General features: G+C 33.0%; 1 protein-coding gene across 1 annotated transcript in view; it reads right to left on the bottom strand.

Annotated features, from left to right (window-relative positions):
• The window catches only part of LOC149080642 (uncharacterized), an 86,143-nt gene that overhangs the window by 12,342 nt on the left and 52,088 nt on the right, over positions 1–21,713 (bottom strand). Inside the window, exons 2-7 of the mRNA XM_089238800.1 lie at positions 10,707–10,828; positions 3,908–4,024; positions 3,221–3,367; positions 2,719–3,093; positions 1,881–1,948; positions 1,247–1,323 (exon numbers count right to left, since the gene is read on the bottom strand). Coding sequence (XP_089094926.1) covers positions 1,247–1,323; positions 1,881–1,948; positions 2,719–3,093; positions 3,221–3,367; positions 3,908–4,024; positions 10,707–10,828 — 906 coding nt within the window. The remainder of the gene's footprint in view (positions 1–1,246; positions 1,324–1,880; positions 1,949–2,718; positions 3,094–3,220; positions 3,368–3,907; positions 4,025–10,706; positions 10,829–21,713) is intronic.

Consider the following 21,713-nt stretch of genomic DNA (forward strand, 5'->3'; position numbering starts at 1 on the left):
CAGTCATATATCACCATATGGCTATTTCCAACTAGCGAAGTTGGGTGGAAATGAAGGTGCCATCTATCGGTGGTCACCCTAGGCTCGATAGGTACAGAACTTTTTCGGATGCTCTTTTGGCTGGATGCGAACACATGGACCTTGACGGCAACTTTCATAGTGGAAGACGAACATCTTACAACTGCACCAATCGGGTTCCCTGTATATGATACTATAAAACACCAACTCTGGCCATATGGCAATTTACTAAATAAATAATGCATACTTTGTGTAACCTTTTCGGATCTCTACAACTTCTCTTCCAGGAAAACAAAAACCCCATTTTTAATTTATTTACCCCATTCTTATTCTATTACTAAATCTTTGACGCTTCAGATAAGAGCAACTAAGAGATATATTCACGTGTTTTGGTGTATTCACGAGTTCAAACGCTAAACTTTTTATGGCAAACAAAAAGGAATTGGCTTTTATAACTCAAAAAGAAACTCACTATAGATTTGCAATTCGTGAAGATAATTTTTTTTTCTTAAATTAAGAGAAAGGGAATTTTTATAATTGAATTTTCAGAAGCTTTAAATGTGTTGACTAGATGTTTCAGGAGTTCGAATACCATATTTATTCTAATGTGATGGTATGAGTTGAATGTGTATGATTGAGAGAGAAATAAATATATAAAGCTTTATATGTTTTTTTTTTTAGTATGTTTGTCTCATTGAAGAAGACAGCCTTACCAATCTTTGGATTCTTCATTAATAAATAGATACCATAAATTTTCAGATAAACATACATTCATAGAACGAGTATTTGTTTAAAAAAAAATCAAAACAAATTTATTGGAATAATATGTACAATCGAGAAGTTAGATAAACCATACCCTTACTGCCATCAATGAGATGGGTTGAAAATGAAGGCGCTGTCTATCGGTGGTCGCCTCAAGTTCGTTAGGGAAAATATCTTACCTGTATTCTCTCTTAGGTTGGAACCCGGGACTGTGACAGCAACCTTCGCGGTGGTAGACCACGATCTTACCACCACGCCACTCGTACATTGTATATTATACTGGTTCTATAATATGTCCCTATGAAAAAAGTTTGAGCATTCTCTGTTTTGATATTACCGGCAATCGCTACGATCAATAAACAAACCTCTAACCCAAAAATGCATTTTTCAATCACCTAAGAAGGAACGAAACTTTATTTTCTAGCAGAGCTGCCTATATAAAATGTGTATCCTAAATTTCACTTACTGCAGAAATTTTGGTCGTATCTTCTGCTTCCTGGGATGGCTGCAACTGGACCTAAATATTCCGTTTCATCAAATTCTCTAAAAATAAATAACAGTAGAAATGTCTTTAAAGTTAAAAAAAACACATCAAATATTTGCTTTCGAATTCATCTACCATTTAAAATCCACGTTCACAATATTATCAATTGAAACGAACAGGGTTAAGTTCGAAAACTATTAACTAGAATAATCCAAACTCCTTGTCTTTTATCCCGATGAGCTTAATTCTTTTTTTCTTTGAAACTAGTGTTTATAAGCAAAAAGAATATTTTTGTTATGCATCTATTTACACGTATTGTTTCCTAACGTCATGTTTATGAGACTGATAACTAGCAGAAAAACGATATAAATTATTGAAGAAAAGAACAACGACTTAAATCAATAAAAACTATTTCTTTTTTATCGATATTCAACATCTCTACACAGCCCTGGTATAAATTATCAACTCAAAATTATACTTTATTATAATACTATACTACTATATATATATATTACTATACTTTCGCTTGTTAAAGGACAGTAAAAAAATCATAATTTTTGATGCATTATACATTGTTTTTTTTTCATAGCAAATGATTCAGAAAGGAATGTATTACCCTAAACGATTTAAATCATTTTCATACAATGCTTCATACATCTCGTCACCATAAGCATCGTCGAAGTTCTGTAAAGAATACAATACACTTCTGACATGAGAAAATGAACAATAAATACAGAATATATGATATAATGTACAATTAAATACCAAAATATATAAGGAATTTCATTCTGTCTTATACAATTTTTGCATTATTTCTTTCTAAAACGTTTTTTACACAAATCTATATTCAGGATGGGCTTACAGTATCTATTTATCTATCGAGCTAAAAATGACTGAATATGTTATCGAGTCAAGTTTATTTCACAACGAATTTGGAATTAAATTCAAGTGTTTCATTGAGTATTAAGATTATCAAAATTTCAAAACGATGATGTGTATATAATTAACTTTTTCTCGAGCCACAAGGGACATCTGCAAAAATATAGTTCCACATGTGTGATTAGATGGTTGTGTTTCCACTCGTTTGTCATTCATTTCTGATGTGAATGTCACTCAAAATATTATATCTTTTATTCTTGTCATTATAGAGTATTCATTACAATCGTAAGAGAAATTTGGTGAGCATCTAACGATTCTATTAGACAGACAGCTCCACATCTATTTTGACTTACATAGTTTCTATATCGTGCGACTACCGTTTCAACGCACGAATTACGTTAAATGGTTGTCATAAATTGTAAAACATCACACGAATATAACTATTACGATGACGTTATAGAGTGACTTATGAGTACATTAACCTAAAAGTATCGAGTTATAACTTCACTTTTCCCATCCGAGATACGATATCGGTACGATATTAAATTTGAATGGTAGGAATTTTGTGTACTCACAACATCTTCATGTTCAGGAATAATTAATGTCGGGGGTTCAGGTTCAATCTTTCCATAGAAGGGTACCCCATGATATGGGGGTGATATCAAAGGTGGTGCAGCTCTGTACGATGCGTAATGAACTCTAGAAGATCGATCATTGGTGACTGATCCACTCGACAAGTGTACTACGGTTTTATGTGGTGAATGCAGCTGCACGGATGGAGGTGGTGGTAGTATCCGTAAAGGCTCAGTGGGCGAAGTTGTAGACGTCGGAGAAGATAGGGGACTAAGAGTTCCTGACCCGTTGCCAACATCCGAGTTCACTTGTTTCTTATCACAATTCATTAGTGCAAGTTCACGAAGCTGATGTTGCCGTATATCATCATAATAATCCTGAAAAAGAAATAGGTGCGCCGGTTAATCTCACTAATTAGCGAGATCACTGGCAAAGACTAGACTGACTACTAATTATTCATTTTCCAACAATGTTGGGGTACCACAAGAAGATATTTTGTCTTACCGGAACTAGAAATCGTTTAACTTCAGTGAGAGCATGTGCTATTCTAGCATATGCTTCAGCAGCCGGCGCAAATGTAGAAATCTCTACATGAAGCTCTTGATGAAGATGATAGTGTTTAGGATCTCCCAAATTGCGGAGCTCTTCTTCCTGAAATGAACATAAAAATAAAATCATGTCGTTTAAGATAATTTCACTGAATGTGTATATGCGACAGCGTTATCGTGTTTTAGGATTTTCTCAACAGCAAAAATATGCGACCAGACTTTAAAAGACATTTCATCAAGTATTAGATACACTTAGTACCTTCATTTTAAGAAAAAACTATTTTATTACTGATTTAAAACATCTCTGTTTTCAACTGTTTTTTGATATAGACATCTTTTTGTTTCTGCGAAGGGCTGATAGTAGTAAGTTACGAATATATAAGTTCAACAGGAAGATATATATGTCAATATACAATAAAGTTAAATAATATTAAGCAGATACTACATACACTTTGATCTTGGCCGAGAAGCGATTAAATAATTAGCAAATAGATGCCATTAAATATAGAGCTTTTAATGACATATTGTTTAAAATTTACGGTTCAAGAATGAGACGGGTAAAATTCAATATTCAGTAATTTAGGAAAAAACATTATCAAGTAAAAATAAATAATTATAGCACATATTTTAAAATGACGCTTACTTTTTCCTTATTACGCATAGAGCCTTTACCAAGAATTGCCATACGAGTTTGCGTGGCATCTTGCAAACGCTTTAATGAGTTTCCTTTCGGTCCAAGAAGTTTCCCTACAAAATTGAACTAACACAAAAACAGAAAATAAGCCATTAAAGCGCGTGCGCTTATAAGAATATTCAATAAGCATATAATAATTCAGCGAAATAATTTTTGTGCGCAAGAAAATTAAAACAAATTAATTCATTGGAAAGAAGGTGTACTTCAAAAATATAACATTTTCCATAAATTCAATCTTTAAACTCTTCTTTGTCAGGTTTCGAGGAAATTTTGAGAACCTAGATGACAATATCATCTTTCTTTTGTTTGCATCACGTCTGCTTTTCTGAATATACTAGGAGTATTATTCTGCACAAGAGAAAAATAATGTATACTTTGTAACCTTTTTCGGATCTCTACAACTTCTCTTCCAGGGAAAAACAAACGCCTTTTAATTTATTTACTCCATTCATATTCTATTACTAAATATTTGACGCTTCAGATAAGAGCAACTAAGAGATATATTCACGTGTTTTGGTGTATTCACGAGTTCGAACGCTAGACTTTTTATGGCAAACAAAAAGGAATTGGCTTTTATAACTGAAAAAGAAACTCACTATAGATTTGCGATTCGTGAAGATAATTTTTTTCTCAAATTAAGAGAAAGGGAATTTTTATAATTGAATTTTCAGAAGCTGTAAATGTGAGTACAAATACCATATTTATTCTAATGTGATGGTATAAGTTGAATGCGTATGAGTGAGAGAGAAATAAATATAAAGCTTTATATGGTTTTTTTTAGTATGTTTATTGCATTGAAGAAGACAGCCTTACCAATCTGTGGATTCTTCATTAATAAATAGATACCATCAATTTTCAGGAAAACATACATTCATAGAACGAGTATTTGTTTAAAAAAATGAAAACAAATTGATTGGAAGAATATGTACAATCTAGAAGTTAGTAAAAACCATAGACTAAAACTAATATTTCGAAGTTTAAATTATACTCAGAAAACTATTTGTACAAAAAACATTTTTTATAATTTTTGAATTTGTATTGCACATGAGAGAGTTTTAATAATGAATGCGAAAACACTTCAGCTCGAATTGTTGAATTAGAAAATACTTGAATTAAGGACTACAATGCAAAGGAAAAAAAATCATCAACCTATATTTCACTTTTGCGCTCGATTGACATTTTAATTTTAGTAAACTAATTATTCCTATTTGTGTGTATGTGTAGATTTCATATACCTGTTAAAATCGATCCATCGGTTTCTGAACTTCAAAAAAAATTACGAAAATTCAAGTAGATTAAAAATAGGAAAAAAGTGATCAAAATATATATATATATATAAACTGAAGAGCCAAAAAAACTGGTACAGGCATGTGTATGCAAATAAAGAGATATGGAACCAATCAGAGTACGGCGCTGCGGTCGGCAATGCCTATATAACACAACAAGTGTCTGGCATAGTTGTTAGATCGGCTACTGCTGCTACAATGGCAGGTTATCCAGATTTAAGTGAGTTTGAACGTGGTGTTACAGTCGGCGCACGAGAGATGAAATTTGGATTTCCCCGTACGACCATTTCACGAGTGTACCGTGAATATCGGGAATCCGGTAAAAAATTAAATCTACGACATCGCTGCGGCCGGAAAAAGATCATGCAATAACGGGACCAACGACGACTGACGAGAATCATTAAACGTGACAGACGTGCAATCCTTCCGCAAACTGCTGCAGATTTCAATGCTGGGCCATCAACAAGTGTCAGCGTGCGAATCATTCAACGAAACATCATCGATATGGGCTTTCGGAGCCGAAGGCCCATTCGTGTACAATTGACGACTGCACGACACAAAGCTTTACGTCTCGCCTGGGCCCGACAACACCGACATTGGACTGTTGAGGACTGGAAACACGTTGCCTGGTCTGACGAGTCTCGGTTCCAACTGCTTCGAGCTGATGGACGTGTACGGGTATGGAGACAACCTCATGAATCCATGGACCCTACATGTCAACAGGAGACTGTTCAAGCTGGTGGAGGCTCTGTGATGGTATGGGACGTGTGCAGTTGGCGTGATATGGGTCCCCTGATACGTCTAGATACGACTCTGACAGGTGACAGGTACGTAAGCATCCTGTCTGATCACCTGCACCCATTCATGTTTTTTTGATTTATTCTTTCTTTCGAAATCACTCAGGTCCTAATAAATAAATGCTAAAGTTAGTTTTTGCTGGTATCAATTAAACCCTTTACACTCGAGGCCTTTTTCGCTCGGACGAACAGCAATTCGAGATGATTTTCCGCATATTTGGTGAATTTCTTACAGCTAACTTAAAATGATTTCACACACAAATTGACGTTTAAAAAAACCTTTATATTTTAACATTTTATATATCTTTATTTTCAAATAAATAAATAAGTAATAACTTAAAGAAATCTAATGGTTTTTTTATGTCTGAGATACTTGTGGTCCTGCGGCTCTTTCGCCGGATACAAACGGTATTCTTTGCGGCATTTTTTCTGATTCTGTGCACGTTATCCATTCTGAATTTTTTTTCTCTTCTGCGGAATCACTGTCGCTTTCACATTCACTATCTATTACCTTGATTTTTCGCCTTCTTACACCTCTTACTTCATCGCTATCTTTATCACTGCTTTCCTTCTTTCTATCGCCAAGTAGTCTATTCATAGACGTAATTTCGTTCTTCGTCAACGAAAAATCGAACTCTCATCTTCACTTGAACTGATTCCTTCATCGTATTCCATGCTAATTGGACTCCGTAACTTTGAAAATAATATTCCTATTACCATGACTGTCGAGTTCGAACTAACGCGAAAAGCCGCATATATAACAATAAATCTAAAAAACGTATTTAAGATTGGCCATTGTTTTATACGCATGTATTGTTGAATACACTTGTATTAAGCGATATTGCCCAAACCAAACCCAAATAAACCATCGTTACCGTTCGAATTATCGCGCCAAACCGAGTGGTGATCGCGAGTTACCTCTCGAGTTACCGCATCAAATCAAGTGGTGACTGAGAGTCACCTCTCGACTGCAAAGGATTAATACTGATAAATATTATTATCTATTATATTATTTCTATTTATCTGATAGGTTTCTGGAGGCCTATATTGAAAGTTAAATATGACTAGCTTCTTCCAGCGTAAGATATATTTAAAGACCAACATTGTAGAGATAAAAAGCTCCATTATCTTTACCCTTTTCTGAGATGAAATGTTAAACTAGATCTTCATGTATGAGATCCAGCAACGAACAGCCGTTTCTCTGTCAAAGCATACGAAATATGATAGCGTTCTCCAGTCATGGAGTTCTCCAGAGATGACGAGACCATGACAACCGTAAATGCTTGCTTATTGGCGTCGACATAATCAGTATCACTAAATTCTAGAAGGGATATTTTGTTTGGTGGTGCTAGTATATTACCAAGTAAATATAAAGTATTCTTAGATTCTCACGTTTCAAATAAAATTAAATATTCAGGGACTCCTTTCATTCAAAAATTTCCCTACAGTAACCAGGTTAATGACAAATTTTAAATAATTTCCTACAATGATCAAATAAACTTCCCACAAAAATATTTCCTAATTTTTATCTGATTTCCTTTTTATCATTAATAGTCACTTGAAATGGTACAAATGATGGTGAATTCTATAGTCACTCACCTGCAATTCAAGAGTTAACAATTTCAGATTAATACAAATTATGTTCAAAAAGTATCCGACCATACTTTTTTCGTGCGTAAACCAGTAAAGCTAGGGTTGCATGATTTGGTACACGTATGTAATAAATCCTAATGTGCATGTTTGAATTTTTTCCTGTTTGCAGACGCTTCTAGTCGCCAGCAGACCACCGATGAATAAGTAAGGAAGTGTAAGTGAGCGCTGTCGCATTTTCGTTTTTGTCAAAATGGCAGGATAAACTTGAACAATAATACTGCATTAAATTTTGTGTGAGGCTTGGTGATTCCCGAGTGGAAACAATTTGCGAGAAGAAATGCTCCCCACGTCGCTAAAGGAGTGGTACAACCGTTTCAAAGATGGCCAAACATTAATGGAGAATGAAGCACGTTCTGGTAGGGTTCCTCAACTTCCGGAAACGAGATCGTTATTGACTAAGTGAGAACTCTGGTGATGCAGTAACATCAAATCACGATCAGAGAACTTGCAGCCGAGGCGAAAATTAGCATTGTATTCTATTTTGACTACTTCACCAAACACCAACTCTGGCCATATCGCTATATTGCAATTTATTGCCATTAATGAGATGGGTTGGAAATGAAGACTATTGGTGGTTGCCCCAAGTTCGTTAGGGAAAATATCTATGTCCTCCCTCGGGTTCGAACCCAGGACCGTGCAGCAACCTTCATGGTGGTAGACGAGCATCATCTTACCACCACGCCACTCGGGCGCTGATTCTATTTTGACTGACGATTTGGTGTTCAGGAGATGTAATGTTATGTTGGCCGTCATAGCATGACCACTACTACTTGGAGGAGTACTGTCAAGAAGTCACTAAGGAGTACTACCAAGAAGTTCTGCATCGCAATTGGCAGGTACACCACGATTAATACAGTAGCGTTGTTTAAATTTTTCCTGCCATTTTTTCAAAACAAAAATGTGACGGCGCTCATATAGACTTCCTCACTCATCGGCGGTCTGCCTGTGATTGGCAGCTTCTGTAGGCAGGAAAAAAATGCAAGCATGCGCGCTAAGATTGTCTACATACATGTACCACAAACCATGCTTTTCTAACTCCATTGGTTCAAGCACGAAAAGTGTACATATCTCAACATAAAGATATAGTCAACGCTCGTTATAACAACCCCACGCTGTAGCGAACATTTCATTACAACGACCGTAGGTCCTATATGTTTTCATAGAACGACTATCATATACGTTTTACTTTCGGTGTAGCGTGCCAACACGCTTTACCTCCCAATATAGCGTGCGTTTTCTATAGAACAAAGGGGGTCGTTATATCGAGCGTCGACTGTAGTTCAATAATTTATTCGTCCACTAGTTCTTATACTCTAAAATCCGGCTTTGAAACATAGAAATCAGCCTATTTCAGAATCACTGCACAGATACGATTAAATTAATCATATAAATTACTAAGTTTAACTTTCAACAGTTGTTTGGAAATTTAAATACGATATTTTTAAGAGTTAGAAGAGTTAGAATATCATCGTGTATTTTTGTATCGCAGATTTGTTCGGGGCCGAAATGAATATCACCAACTTCTGAAAAGACTACTCAGTGATCAGACAATTAACATAAAAGGATAAAATTTCAGCAAATCTACCCAATCTCAAATTTATGTCATTGAAACAGTGTTTCGTGGTTCAAAGTGTATGTTTTTTATATGGACTTAATGGAGTGTAAAAGCACCATGTGTGAAAATGTAAGTCTACTGCGGGACATTTTGCGGCATTCAATTTAGAAACGCTGCTGTTTTAGCAATAATTTTTATGCAAAGGTATTTAAAAATTTAATTACATTACCAAGACAATATGGGGGGGGGGGAGGAAGAATGATGAAGAATAGGAAAATTGTCTGTGTGTGTAAATATTATTGGGATACATGTATCCCTCGCTTTATGAAATCACGCTATACCCCGATTTTTTAAAAAAATGATTTTAGAAATTGTGAATTGCAAAATTTGGGTGTAGTTTGATTTTAGTCCTCAAATGGACTTTTTAGATTGGGCAAATTAGAGGTATGAAAAATTTAAGATGACAAAATTTGTTGGATTTGTTGATATAGATGAGACAAATATGGAAAAAAAGCTCTAATCCATCTCATCAGATCTCACTAATGAGCATATTTTGGTAACACATCGACAATGCCATCAGAATTTTGATCGATGAAAACGATGTTAATGAATCTAGAATTGTCATATTTGTGCGAGAGATATTCAGAATTCTCCAGCTTTGCTCCTAAAGTTTTTACACGGGGACGAAGAATACTGCTAGTTACTTGAATCTGTACTGCTAAGTTATCTGTAACTTAAAAGTTAATCTTAAAAAGTTAATAATTTAACTCTTAAATTTTCAAATTAACTTAAAAGTTAATCTTTTAAGACGAATTAAAAGTTATGTCTTTTTTATCATACAGGCTCTTCAGGGGAAAAAAAACTAAAAAACAAGAACAGGGACTCAGAAAAAAAACTTTCACATTATAATCAATATGCAGTAGTGAAAGAAAAGCAAAAATTAATAATGATATTTATTCATATAGCGTAAATTGAGATTGATTTATAAGTTTTAATAATTAATTCATTAAAAAAATTATTTTGCTACGGGAAGTTGGGTTTATTTTTTTTCTAACACTTATGACGAAATCCCGTATCCCTATTTTATCCATGTTAAATTTTACTCAATTTACGTGACGATGTCGTCTTACGTGATCATCTTGTGGAAACAATTAATTGCGTAAAGCAAGTGAAGCCTGTATGTAAATAATATTGTGTGAATATAATTGGCTTGGCAAATTGATAAATTTTTGTTTCTCTAATTTGTTCTGGCAGAAACGCCCTGGCCAAGTTTTGAAACGCCTTCATAGTACTCGTACTGTAGTGACAACAACATTGATCATGTACTTTGTAAGGGTAATGATTTCAGAAACTTCAAATATCCTATTCAAGTGTATTTCAACATTTCTATTTTAATGCAGCGCCATTCATTCGCACAATAATGAAATAATCAAAATGTTTGAATAGCAAGAGCTCACGTTAGGATGGTCGTGAACCGGGACGAGGACCTTCACTTGAAGTTTGATTGGTCGACCTTTATGTAACTCAATCAAATGATCCGGCAATTGTTCATTGTCGAATATCTTGGATTGTTGGTCATCTGAAATTAAGGATGTGTTAAAGAACAGAAAACATCAGATACGGAAAAAGTTATATGATTTTGCAATAAAAACGTATACATTTGATTTTGAATAATGTTAGAAACCTAATATCTAACTTTGCCAAACTACCTAAGTTTTGGGGTCGTAATTTTGAATTTATTTAGCATTCTAGTGGGTACTATTACACAATAAATTACAAAATGTCTATGTGTATAAAATTACATTCTAAATATATAATAACTATAAAAACGCAATTTCAACAAAATAAAAAATAAAAAATTCAAACAATTCGAAAAAATAATATTTCAGAAATTTATAATCTAATTTTATACTTTAACGTTCTCAATAAGAGGCTGCACACATAGTTTTTGAAGTGCTTCTTAAATTTTCGGTCTTCAAAATTCCATTTTAAAGATTGGAACTTTTCCAAAATACGAATCCCTCATTGTTATTTAGAGAATTGTAACCTTTTCGAGTACATTTTTTCATTTAGTCGTATACTCTTACTATAATACTGCTGAATATTTATATTCTCAACATTATTCATGAATTGGACGTAAATTCAAATTTAAATTACTACACAGAATATTATCTATGATACAATGAATGTCCCTTCTCAAATCTAGCTATAGTTTGAATTCATGTGAAAGTTTTCGAAACATAAATGCGTGATTCTAACGCCAAACAACCTTCACGTTCGTACTATTATATTTGTGAAATATTGCAGAATTTCTCGCGAATATCTAAAACATATTCAAGTCTTTTCAATATAGCCCATAGGAAAATGTTCCTTGTAACGATTCACCAGCAAGAGTGAAATATGCCAGAATAACCAGACGAGAAATGCAAGACAAATCGATGTGGGAAAGCACGAATAGGGATCTGTGCGCTGTTCGCAGCATAGAAATAAGATGTTGGAGGAAAGTATCTGCTTCCTGTTCGTTTTCTACCAGTAATATACAGAGACAGTTTAGTATGTTAGCAGGTACATCCAACGAAGCGGTCAAAGTATGCAAAAACTAGAAGTATAAGCACGTTCATCGTAAAAAGACGAAACTAAACTCCAGATACATCTACTCTTGACGCGAAAAAAAAAATCGTTTAGAATGCTTTCTTCATAAATCTCTTGCCGTGAATCACTCTTCTAGCAAAATTCTAAACATTGAAATTCACTTCTTGCTCCAAGTTTTCTTAATATTTTGTCAAACGTTCATGAAACTGATACAGGTATGACTCTCGATGTACATCTAAACATCTAGCATTCCGTAGTCTCTCCTAAATATTTATATTTTGATAATGGCTTTGTGTGCATTTTTATTTTTTCTCTTTCCCTCCAAATAAAAATTAAGTACATATATTTTCAGGAAAGGTTTAGAAAGAATACCTGTTGTGGGAGAGAGATTTTTCAAATCTAAAAAAAACAATTACACTACACTAAATTACTTATCAGAGTCGAGCACACAATGATTTTGTACTGCTAAACTATTAACATGTATCCCCTAAAATTCTAACAACCGATGAGTTCACAAACAAAATTAGAAGATTTGAGTAAAATTAACAAAAATTAGGAAAAAAGTAAAAACTATTGTGACTTTTCTTAATTTCGAACTTGTATTTAAAATCTGAGATATGTTACACTATATATGCATCATTGGTGTAGTATATCCCAATAAACAAATGTAGTTAACTTAGTTGGGCGTAAGAAATTCGATACATTATTTATGCATTCAGTGAAAATGTCACTCATTTTCATTGTTTTCTGGGGAATCATTATGATTCCGTTGTTTAGGAAATACAATTCTAAGAAACATCCTAATACATAGATAATTGAAAAAATTAAAATATACATGTAAAATGCTAGTTCTATAATGTTGTTTGTAAATGAAATTGAACCTCTCATTACACAAATTTTGAAACAGAGGAAAACTCTGAATTTTGAGTCCTCAGTATGATGAAGCACAAAATAATGATTTCACAAAGAATGAAATCTCACTTAATAGAAATTCAAAACAGTAGTTAGAGTGAATTTCATCTACGTGTTTTAATTCCCATTACTAAATATTTAATATTGACGCATAAAAAATATTTTTCAGACTAGACAGGACCCGGGCTCTGTCCCTTTCAGGATATAAGCCCTTTACCAGTGTAGGATTTTGTGGGCCCAAGTGGCACAGTGGTAAAATGCTTGTCTTCTACTACGAAGGGCATAGAATGTCAGAAACAAGTTCTTTACCGCCTGGAGTCTGGAGCACTGATAGATGGCGCCTTCGTTTCCCACCCAACTCCACTGGTTGGAAATTTCCGTACGATGATATATGGCCGGAGTTGGTGTGCGGTAAAGTAGTAAAAAATATCTGACTCTTCTGTCGTTTTACACATGTGACAAACTTCTTTTTATGCTTTTTAGTTCCTATTTGTGTTAGTTACCATATTCGTGATAGTTAACGAAATTATTTCATCTTCTGAAGTGTAAGAAAATACGTGATTTCAATTTTCGAGTATGGCAAAAAAAAAGGTTCCACCACATTTCACCCAGTACAAAAGAAACAAGAAAAATTCTCTTCTACGATTTAAAATTTTTAATATCATCATTCGTTCAATTAAAATTAAATCTGTACAAAAATCAGTCAAGGGGAAATCTGAAATTAGAAATCACCAAATCAAATGATGAACTGATGATCTTCAATGTTCATGGCACAAAAAATCGTGAAGAAAATCTCCATGATGATGGCGAAGCGAAAAAGAAAAAGAACTTTATCGATGAAAGCTTCTCATTTTCTGTTCAACTTTACGGTAAAATAATCCGGTTAAGCGATTTAACGCTGTGTCCGAGAGAGCGAAACTAAAGTGGTTTTCAGTGTCTGTGGGTAATCGAAAGCATAAAGTGCTCAACTTTCTTTTGAAACGAGTGGGTTCTATTCTTTCCGATTAAACTATGTTATCGAGAGAATCCTATAAACCTCCTGTTTTTATCATAAGATAAAGTTGTATGAACAGTATATAAGAGAACAGAAGTCACAAAATAAAGATGAGGATCTTAATTTTTTTTTATTCATGTTTTTTTGTAACAAAAAAAAATAACTAGAATATTTATTAAAAACCTTTCAACATATTGTAATCTTAGATATCAATTTATTTTTATTCGTAATAAGAATAAAAAAAAATCATCAATGTAGTATTCTCGGAAAACTCAAGAACTCACTAATAATAGAGTACGAAACATCTATGAAGTTAATTAACTCTACTTCTTAAACACTATAAAGACGAATCATTTATATCAAATCAGTGAGCGCATTACCGTGATCACAATTTACTGATTTGATGAATTAAATCTCAATTCATTGTAAATCTAGTCTGATTCTTTACTCCAATTTAATCAAGCTAAGCTTTTTATATCACGAAAAAGAAAAATCAAAAGTTGTCATGATCTAGAATTTCAAAAGCCCAATTGCTCTGTAAAATGAATTGTGTATAGGCTGCATCTCTCAGTCAGGCAGCAAAATGAAGAAGACAAGTAATGCAGTAGTCATTTTCTTACATAAATATATTCTATCCATTCCCTGCTTCTGGAAATGATTCAGATAACCGTCTTTTAGTAGCGTGCATTTCAAGTAAATAGATGCTGATCGTATTGAGATGAAAAAAGAGAAACTGCTTTGAAATATGCGCTCAATGCTTAATCGTATGCATTCGATGGGGGGGGGGATTTTCTGCCAGGTTGAATATCGTGCATTGGTCCATAAATCACTCTATCTTCCCGTGTTATTACGTCTTACTCTCTCCTATGCAAAGAAATCAACATCACATTTTAATTCCATTCCTTTAGAGAATGTTTTCTCAAAACGCATTTGAAGAGAAACACAAAAACGATGCGACCGAAAATTAATTCGAAAGGAATTTTATTCAGTTGGAGATTCAGCCTAAAACTCGAATTAGAAACAGGATGCCGCGAGCACTGAAATTGTTTGCGATTAAATTTTATGCGACGTTAGATTTCTGGTTTCTGCTTTGTTTTTGGTAATTATTCTTTTTCATATTAAAATAAGAGCTGGCTTTCTCTTTGAAATAGAAACATGCCTCAAACACAACTTTTGTTCATCCGATCTCTCTTGCGCGGTAAAAATAAATTCATACGAAACAAGTTATTTTGGTTTTGAAAAAAAGAGTTTTTCGAATTATATTTTTTTTAATTTGCGGAAGAATTCTACGTGATTTGAATATGAAGTATTTGATACACACACTACATACAATTGAAGAAAAATCCAAACTCTACACGAGTGAATGGTATAGTATCTATATTTTCTGGAAAAAAAATGTCTCATAATGAATTGGACGTCAAGCACAAAACCATCTATTAGCTGAAAAACGTGATAACTGTGGTAAATTCGAGAAATTCAACACATGGTAACTACCATGTATCTACTACCACGAGCATGAACATATCAATTACGTGTTGCTATTATTCGTCTTTGGTTTACCGAAAAGAGTCTACGATAATGAATATACTAAGACTACTGATGAGCCCAAAGCTGAATCTTTTGAATTGTTCTGCAATGAAAATATTCAGCTGAATGAAAATGTTCTGTGGCAAAAATTCCGAAATAATAGTGTTTTCTAATACACAAGAGTTCTTTTGCTTTGTTTTCTTAAAATTATTTCCGAGCACCGTTTGTTCTGCGAGATACGTCATAATTCTCGGTATATTCTGCTTTGGGGCTGCTGAGATCAAAAAGCCGACTGTCAAATAGAAGGGAAAAGCATTGAACAGAGGAAATCTAAACTAATTAGAGGAGACCTACTTTCAGCAGTGGATTGGAAATAACTGCTGTTGTTGATTATGCCTTTTACGTATATACATACAGTGAAAATTATAATCAGTGACGTGCAATACATCAATTATCAACAAATAAACTCGATCTTAGAATAAATAGATGTTAGCAAAAAACAGGCCTATGGGGTGATGTGAGTGGTTGTGCACATTCCACCTTGCATCCCGGTATTCCATTATTCTATCATTTTATTTGTATTTGTTCAAATCTTTAAAAACCTCTGAATGGTTATGAAAAAAAAACATAACGACGAGCGTTGTCTTGCAATAAAATCACACTACGAGAAAGTATGCTAGGATACTCATTCTTGGTGGCTCCAAGCAGCTTATTCAGATTCTCATTGTAGAGAAACAACAAAGTCCTTCACGAACGATATTCCGCTGTTTCCTCAAGCAGCGGGAGAAGTATCTACGATGACACTCCAGCTTTTTTATATATCGCTTTTTTTCAACTCAACCATACCTTTGAATACACGTCCCATTCGACTTAATCCACTCAGACAGGTTTCATCGATTAACCATTATACTGTTTTATAATTCAAAAAGAATCTTTTCGGCTCCTAAGAAATCATTTTGTTTGTAGAGCGAAACAAAAATGCTAGTTTTTCTTTTTCAAATGAGATTTTGCAGGTACTTAACAATGTGTGACCCTTCCTGTTTTAATGCAAAAAAAAACAAAATGTTTACTTCAATACAACTGCTTTTCCTTTTATTTTTACTTACGCATAAGTTCGTGGTTTGTGCAAAAATAATTCCCCCAAATATTGCAAAGATTTTCCCACAACTTATAATTCCACATAATTTCACAAAACTTTTGAATATTATAAGTTTGGCTTTGAATTTTATTTACTTCCTTTCTTCACCACACTAACTATGTTTCTATTTCAGATTGCATGATTTTTGTATGTGCCTGATGAGAATGCTTTCTGCTCATAAGCACGAAATTACATAAACATGGATTCAACCAAGCCATGATGATCAAACAATATGCATTTTTTATGAATTTTTCAAGCCTCTCGGCAAAGACATCTAGATTTTGGAAAACTGCCAAATGTCAAAATTACCGACACATTCCCATTTACACCAAACAAATCCAAAATGTATTTCTGATGTTACTTTGAGCTATTCATCTGAGAAAATCACGCTGGTAAATGTGTGGGACTAGTTTTATAAAACAAAAATTCTGTGCGATGTTGAAACAACGAGCTTTGTTGTGCGAGTTTAGACATAATAACTTTCGCAAGGAGGCTTAATCGTCTCTTTTTTTATATTATACATAACTATTTTTTCCACATCATTTTTATAGAGGTCTATTGGAATGGTAAGCAGCTTGCAGCTCTAAACTCTCTTTTATCACTTATCCTTTTCAACAGAGAAATTTCATTTGCTCATTCTACTGATGGGAGTGATTAGATTAGTCGTCACTACATCACTGTTATTGAGTTAACGAAAGAATATTTTTTTCTGCCGAGCAGTATATTGTTTGCGTGATCGAATAAATTGCAGACATGAGAATGAATCTTAATTTACTTACATAGTCACACAAAATTATTTCTGGTTGCCAACGGTTTCTGGAGAAACATTTCAGTTTACATACGTGTAATTTCAATAATGTGCACGCTGTCTTTGGATAACTAAACTTTCCTCCTGTTTTACTCATGTTGTTCAAAATAAGGCGAAACATTTTTTTGATCCATTCTTTTTTGACAAAATAACGCCTTCAGTACCAAGCAAGTGGATTCATTTGAGAAATTTGTAATATCTATATTAGATCTATTAAATATCATTTATTTTCCATAATAACTTACAATTCAAAATTAGATAAGTGATTTAAAGATACTTTCATTTCTCGGTAATTTTAGTTTCACCTTTTTGTCACTCTCTTATCATATTACGCACCTAAAGCACAATCTGGCCATCAGTTTAACCCTATAATGGCCATTGCAAAAATCAATAAACCCTCTGTTAAATGTCATTTTTTCCGATTTTCAATCGGATTTTTGACTATAAGACTATAATAGAAATGTTATTTCCAAAAACTAAAATATAAAAGACGTGAAATTAAAATTGTGTTATGTAAGAAATGCAATTATTCCTTCTCTCTGTATATGTCTCTCTCAAATGAAGGGGCCCATATCCTTTAACATGGTAAAAAACTATTTCCTAGCAGAAAATTGAAAGTAATATTTAAATATCAATTTATTTCAATTTTTTATACATCTTTTTATTTGGATATGCTATCTTAGGCTAGTATAATATTTTACACATCTTTGATACCTAATTTTTTGCGAATTTAAAAAAAAGTATGAGAAACAGATTGTGAACTTGATAAAATAGCATGACATCAATGTAATTTAATAAAAATTAATCCAGAATAAAGAAAACTGTTCAGTTTATGAAATGATTGAGATTTCATTACTCTATCTTATTAAAATTAAGTTTAAAATTTAAATTTTTTTAAATTTCAAAATTCAAAAAATTGAGTCAATGAAATCTCAATCTTTTAGTTCATTTCAGAGCTGAACAGTTTCCGTTATTTTGAATCAATTTCTGTTCAATAACATTGATGCCATGCTCGCAAGATGTTTTTCATGCGTTTTTTTCGAAAATTTGTAAAAAATTAAGTATTGGAGATATGTAAAATTTTATACCAACCATATATATCTTATATATATATATAAGATAGTATATATAATCAAAAATATGTGTTAACTGGTCCTAGCACCAATAAAACCAAAATCCAATCCTATTCAAAAATATGTGTAAAAAAACTGAAGTAAGTCAATAATTAAATAAGTACGTAGTATTCTTAATGATATTCTACTAGGACATACTTTTAACCATGTTAAAGGGTATAAGACCCCTTAAAAACATGTTTGTCGTTGACAATGATAATGGTCTATATTTTACGAAAAAATTGAAGTAGGCTGTGTCATTGACTCAGCCGCAAGTTTCGGCGTGAATACATTCTTTGTTCTTCGAATCGCGTGGTAGGTACTGACATAATGAAGTTGGTATCATCAAATTTGCCTTCAAAATAGCTAACACATGATATCAATGCCATCTATTTGCATTGCGAATCTTTCCAGATATAGCGGGAAAACAATTCCGTAACGAAAGCTGGCCGCGAGCCTTGTGCCCAGACCAAAAGAGGTGTTAAAATCAGAGTAGTATTATTGAAATTGTTTCAACAAGATCTACTTACAGACATCAAAAGCACTGGTAGATTCCGAATACTTCCCGAGATATGAGCGTTTAAATTATTTCCTTACACACCTTTTTGAGAATGCACCCAGCATCGTCAGATGATTTAAAAGACGTATTCACGCCAAAAATTCACCAGTAAGTGATTTTTTTTAATGGGGCGTATAAATTGTTAATTTTTATGAAGAAAATAGAAAAATGAATGTTAAATAAAGAAACGCATTATGTTTGTCTTCTGAGTGTCAGTCGCGTCGGTTCACTTACTCTACCTCTTTTAACATTACTCTAACTTCTTTGCACTGTTACAGTTTATGTTTTATAGTGGCGACGACAAGATTTGCTCTTGGATTTTATCGTCAAGGCAGCAAAACATATGATCTCACGAGACGTAGGGCGCTGAGTAAGACATCAGTTAATGTTCGAACCGACATTAAGTCTGCTCTCCCACATTTGCTGTCAGGACCGACATCGAGACTCCTTCCTGAAAATTTCTCCCTTTTATTGCAGAACGGAAATGCTGATTCAGACTAAAAAGGCGTCATGTGTTTTCATAGCTTGTATTCCTGGTAAAACTATTTCCTTCTGATGACTGAATCCCGTTGGAAGTTTCTCATAACTGTCGAAAGTTCACACTTGGTTTTTATAAGATTAGATTTTTTTTCTCAACACACACGCACACTCATACAAATGCTCTTATTCATTTATTTAATACTTCTCAAAATATAGGTGATTTCAATTCTGTATTCACATTTATGTAATGCAATGCAAGATATAAATTTTTGTGATAACAAATAAGTAGCGGTGAAAAATCTCGGTTTTATTAAAATGTCAGAAAAGGAAAATAATTTTTAAAAAAAAACATTTTTTTACAACAAATAATACAAAGCTTTATTAAAAAGTGTGACGATCCCCTGAAGTCGATATTTTAAAAATGACTTTAAAAATATTCCATTCAATTGAAAATAAAATGCTAAAAATTTTGTGTCAATCGTTAGTTTGTCTTTTCAAAATAAAATAAAAAAAAGGCATGAATTATAGAGTTTTTGAAAACGCAGTTTTGAGTTTATCCGTAAGAATAAAAAAAACTGCAGCAAAAAATTCTGAAATTTCAATTATAAATTTAAATTCAGAATTTTTTGCACAAAAAAATTCTGAAATTTAGCTGAAATTTTTGTTCGACATTTGTTAGTAAAATGAACTTCGAACTTGGATAGCTGACTATTCGTTAGAGTTTTATAGATTTTTTTTAAAAATAATCAAAATATACATTTCAAAAATCTGAATTCAACATTTTCTCATTAGGGGATTGGTAAATCGAATAAACGTTTCTGCAAAGTTTCAGAACTCTTTTGGTGCAATCGTTTTTTTATCTTACGAATGAGCTCAAAAACTGCAATCTGAGAAAATCGCGTTCAAAGTGTTTTTTCTTATATACATTTGCACTATATTCATTACTTCTTTCTTTTATTTTGAAAGAACAAACTAACCGATTCACTCGAAATTTTTGTATTTGTTTTGCAATTGAATGAAATATTTCTCAAAATCGTTTTTGAAAAATCAACTTCAGAGATCGTGACACCCCTTAAATAAATAAAAAAAAAACATGACCATCATATTTCTGAAAGTATCAAAAAAAAACTTTCTTTGAAATTGAACACCTATCATGTGTAAGAAAGTGAATAAAAACGTAGTTTATTTCTTAATAAATGATACAGGATCAGATTAAAATTATATGATGAAGAAGATAAAATTACAACGTCCTGCGTTAAAAAAAATTCTTCGAATTTGTACTTTCTTTTTAATCACAAAAAAAGAATACAAATAAGCTATTTATGGAAGGGCTCATTTCATAATAAAGCGATCAAAAAATAGAAGGTTAGTTGCCTGACCGACTCGGATTTTTTTCAAATTCAGTGCACGTACAGGTGATACCGAGGTATGGGAATACCAAAATTTTCAACCAACTGCACCGCATATTTGTGGAGCTACATGAATTTGAATTTTGTGGAACTATTGAAAAAACCGAAAAAATGGTTTTGTTCCTTTTTTTGTACAGCAGCTGTAATAAAGCGATATAGAAGTGATAGGTGTCTATGAAAATAGTATTTTCTGTATATTCAGAATAAAAATAATATAACATCTGAGTAGAATTACATCACACCTTGAACTTCATCTTCTAACTTTTGAAATTTCTGATTTTAGCAAAAGTCCACCATTATTTTGAACAAAAAAGCTTGAAGAACCAGGGTTTTCAATTTTCCTGTTACAACAATGGTATTTGGTGAAACTTTCTGATCAATGAATTTCTTTGTGTCGCATTTCTTTTTTAGAAATATTTCATCTTAAAAATCACTGTTTGAGCAGAAAATCGAATGTTGAACAGTTTGGCAGCCATTTTTCTCTGAGAGGGCACGCAGATAAAACTTTCCATTGCATTGGATGCAAACAACAAATATGTCTGCTACTCATTAAAAAAGAATTTACTTTTGAGAAATAGGTAGTTTGATTACGCCCTTGAGAATATTTAAAAAAAAACCAATTTGGCCATAGGGGTAGCCATTTTCTTTATTGTTTTTGCTTAGTATAAGGTATCTTCTAAAGTATATCACTAAGGTATCTTCTAAAGTATATCACTAAGGTATCTTCTAAAGTATATCACTAAGGTATCTTCTAAAGTATATCACTAAGGTATCTTCTAAAGTATATCACTAAGGTATCTTCTAAAGTATATCACTAAGGTATCTTCTAAAGTATATCACTAAGGTATCTTCTAAAGTATATCACTAAGGTATCTTCTAAAGTATATCACTAAGGTATCTTCTAAAGTATATCACTAAGGTATCTTCTAAAGT

This window comes from Pholcus phalangioides, unplaced genomic scaffold (assembly GCF_987345545.1).
Source record: "Pholcus phalangioides strain wild (caught in Gottingen) unplaced genomic scaffold, Ppha-v1.0 ptg000011l_1, whole genome shotgun sequence".
Taxonomy (NCBI): Eukaryota; Metazoa; Arthropoda; class Arachnida; order Araneae; family Pholcidae; genus Pholcus; species Pholcus phalangioides.